At 39.9% G+C, this 3,660-nt stretch overlaps 1 protein-coding gene across 1 annotated transcript in view; it reads left to right on the forward strand.

The window, feature by feature from the left end:
* Window positions 1-1,375: 1,375 nt before the first annotated feature.
* Window positions 1,376-3,660, forward strand: part of LOC143127168 (NACHT, LRR and PYD domains-containing protein 12-like) — a 20,077-nt gene continuing 17,792 nt past the window's right edge. The window contains exons 1-3 of the mRNA XM_076288477.1: window positions 1,376-1,492; window positions 1,623-1,818; window positions 2,258-3,660. The exon at window positions 2,258-3,660 is cut by the window's right edge and continues 395 nt beyond it. Of these exons, the coding sequence (XP_076144592.1) occupies window positions 1,433-1,492; window positions 1,623-1,818; window positions 2,258-3,660 (1,659 nt within the window). The 5' untranslated portion in view covers window positions 1,376-1,432. The remainder of the gene's footprint in view (window positions 1,493-1,622; window positions 1,819-2,257) is intronic.

Consider the following 3,660-nt stretch of genomic DNA (forward strand, 5'->3'; position numbering starts at 1 on the left):
ACGTTCCCGAACCGGTTAGAACAAAAAAATACTGTTCCCGGAACGGTTAATTTTGTTCCTGTCAGCTGTTTAATGCTATAGAATTATGTCACATCTTTCTCATCCAGCTTAAACCAAATGTAATAATATTACAACCATTATTACATAATAATAATTATATTATTAATAATAATAATAATTAAATAGGCCTACAATTATTTCAAATGTGTAGTTTATTGTTAAAAGAGAAAATTTCCACACAAACGTAACAACGTTATTAAGACACGTGGTTTTGCCACTCGGGCAACAACAAATTCCAACTGTCGGGGGAAAGGCCATCCAGTAGGCCTAATGTTCGCTAGTCCATCATTAACGTGGAGTCGACAAATATAGCTATTGATATTGTGTTTGGAATGAGCGTTTTAATTAACGATGGATCGTAATTTACCTCTTATTTAAGATGTGGAGTGGAGACTTTGTAATCCACCGCTCTCTCTCCATTCAGTCAGCGAATGTCTGATGTGATGTCACACAGGAAGTGAATCTCAGCCGTTATGGTAACGTGTGCAGGAAAATAATTACTTTTTTTTTTTTAGTTAATTAGGCAACGAAAACTTTGAGGAACGAAATAAAACCGGTATTAACCGGTTACCATTATTTTAAATAAGTGTTCCTGTTCCAGAACATAAAAAATAATAACGTTTCCGGTTTCGTTTCTGTTCCCTGTAAAATACAAAAAGTTCCCGGTTTTCGTTTTCGTTCCTTGAACCGGTTCAAAGCCCTGGTTTGCACTATGAAGAACATCCCAGAACATTCCCATCCCCATATGGGGAATATTTATTTGTGTAGCTCATAGTTTGGCTTTTCTTAGTAGGAAGCTCATCCGTAGTGCAGCTGGTGAAAATGGTATAAGTGTGAGTGTCTTGGTGATATTCTTGCACTTATTCTCTTTCATAACACACACACACACTCTCTCTCTCACTCTCACACACACATACACACACACACACACACACACACACACACACACACACACACACACACACACACACACAGCTGTAGCTCCATAGACTCTATAGGATAAAGTCGGTGGCCTGTAAAAGTATTTTACACCTTTCAACAATAATATGACTTATTTCCATGGCCCTGCCTTAATAACTATCACCATATTACTACACACAAGAGTATTTCTTTATATGGACAGTTACAAGTGCCACCTTGTGGTCAAATTATGCAAAATATATGTGTTTTCTTCTAAATGGGTCACTGAGCCCATACCATGTTTGGTTTCGATACATCCAAGCGTTATTAACCAGCATTTCAGAATGTTTACCATAGAGTTGGGCCTGCCATAGACTCCAATGGTATAATCTCCTTTATCCACAAAGACATGCATGCACAACTAATGGAAGTCGATTTGTGGTTTGTTTTGCCTTAAATACTCAGTGGCCAAATGGAAGAATGCAAACCAGATGCTGTCAGTGACCAGGGAGACCTCAAGCACATATTCCAGGTTTGGATGCAGCCACAACCTGCTGCACTGATATACACCTTTTACATGTTACAGTACAGAACAACAAACATATGGCATTCAAAACCTGGGTATTGTAATGCAAAGTATAACCAGCATATTTGTATACCAGGTGCTTAAGGAGAAGATAATGGACTTTGTGAAGAATGAGCTGAAGAGATTCAAGAAGATTCTGAGTCCAGATTACCAAGTAACCTTTGAGGGTAAAGAGCAGGATGAGAGTGATGTCAGAGAAGGGGCTCTTATGATGACACTGCACTTCCTGAGGAACATGAATCAGAACAATATTGCTGACAAACTGCAAGAAAGTATGACATGTTCCTTTATTTGAATTTCCTATTGTTTTGATAAATAAAATCAGAGAGCTACTGTACATTAGAGAAACAGAAAATAGCTATTTCTGGTGTCAGTGTCTTGCATTTTATGTATTGTTAAAGTACTGTAGATATTTATTGCTGACAAACTGCAAGAAAGTATGATTTTTTTCCCTATGTAGTATGAAGCTTAATTTTCTTAACTTCCTATGGTTTCGATCAGTAAAGTCAGAGCTACATTAGAGAAATGGAAAATAGCTATTTCTGTTGTCAGTGTCTTGCATTTTATATATTGTTAAGTAGATATTTATTTCCATTTGCAATTAAACATCAATAAGACACTAAAAGGCACATTGGTGTAAAAAAAACAAACACATTTTGTCTTTAGCATTGGTGGCTGGCTAACATTATTTTGTTTTATGCTTTTCTGTAGACGAACTTGCTGTAGTGTGGCAGACTGAGCTGAAGAGAAATCTCAAGAACAAGTACCAGAGTGTGTTTGAAGGAATACCCAAGCAAGGGAGCTCTGCTCTGCTGGAAAAGATCTACACAGAGGTCTACATCACAGAGGGAGGAAATGGGAAAGTAAATGAGGAGCATGAAGTCAGGCAGATTGAGTCCATATCCAAGAGACCAGCTGAACAGGAAACACCAATCAAATGCAGAGACATCTTTAAGCCCTTACCTGGCCAAGACAAACCAATCAGAAGTGTCATCACAAAGGGAGTAGCTGGAATTGGCAAAACTGTCTCAGTTCAAAAGTATATCCTGGACTGGGCTGAGGGGAAAGAAAACCAGGATGTCCACTTCATATTTCCACTGCCTTTTCGGGAGCTCAACAGAATGAAAGAAGAACAACTTTCTTTGATGGATCTTCTTCACAACTTTTTCTCAGATATTAAATTGTTAACATATCCCAGCCAGGGGAAGTACAAAGTGTTGTTCATCCTTGACGGTCTAGACGAGTGTCGACTCCCACTAGAATTTCAGAAAAATGTAATTTTAACTGAAGTGACAGAGGTCACTTCATTGGATGTTCTCCTGACAAATCTCATCAAGGGGAATCTGCTTCCCTCTGCTCTCCTTTGGATCACCTCTCGACCAGCAGCAGCCAATCAAATCCCTCCTGAGTGTGTTGACCGGGTCACAGAAGTACAAGGGTTCAGCGACTGTCAGAAAGAGGAGTACTTCAGGAAGAGGATCAGTGATAAGAATCTTGCCAGCAAAGTTATCACTCACATAGCATCATCAAGAAGCCTCCACATTATGTGCCACATACCAGTGTTTTGCTGGATTGCTGCTAATGTTCTTGAATTTCTTCTCAAGACTGAAGGAGGTAAGCAAGTTCCAAAGACTTTGACAGAGATGTACACATATTTCCTTGTTTTTCAAACCAAGCAGAGGAGTCTGAAGTTTGAAGGAGTTTATGACACAGATCCACAGTGGAATCGGGCTAGTCTCCTTGCTCTTGGAAAGTTAGCCTACGAGCAGCTGAAGAAGGGCAACCTGATCTTTTATGAAGACGACCTGAGAGAGAGTGGTATTAATGTCAGAGAGGCAGCAGTACACTGTGGCATCTGCACGCAGATCTTTCAGGAAGAGTCAGGCCTTCATCAGGAAAAGTTGTACTGCTTTGTGCATCTGAGCATCCAGGAGTACCTTGCAGCTTTGTACGTGATCCTGATGTTAATAACTGAGGGGAAAGATCTCATTTCCCCACAGCAACCCCCCCGAACAGTGTTTCAGCTTCTGACATGGCAAACAATGGGCAAAACCATGACCACCTTACAGAAGAGTGCTGTGGACAAAGCATTGGAACATGAAGATGGGCGCTTT

Source organism: Alosa pseudoharengus, unplaced genomic scaffold, assembly GCF_046254945.1.
Source record: "Alosa pseudoharengus isolate Yale_2024_CS ecotype anadromous, Long Island Sound unplaced genomic scaffold, YU_APseudo_1.1 YU_APseudo_1.1_scf_17, whole genome shotgun sequence".
NCBI lineage: Eukaryota > Metazoa > Chordata > Actinopteri > Clupeiformes > Clupeidae > Alosa > Alosa pseudoharengus.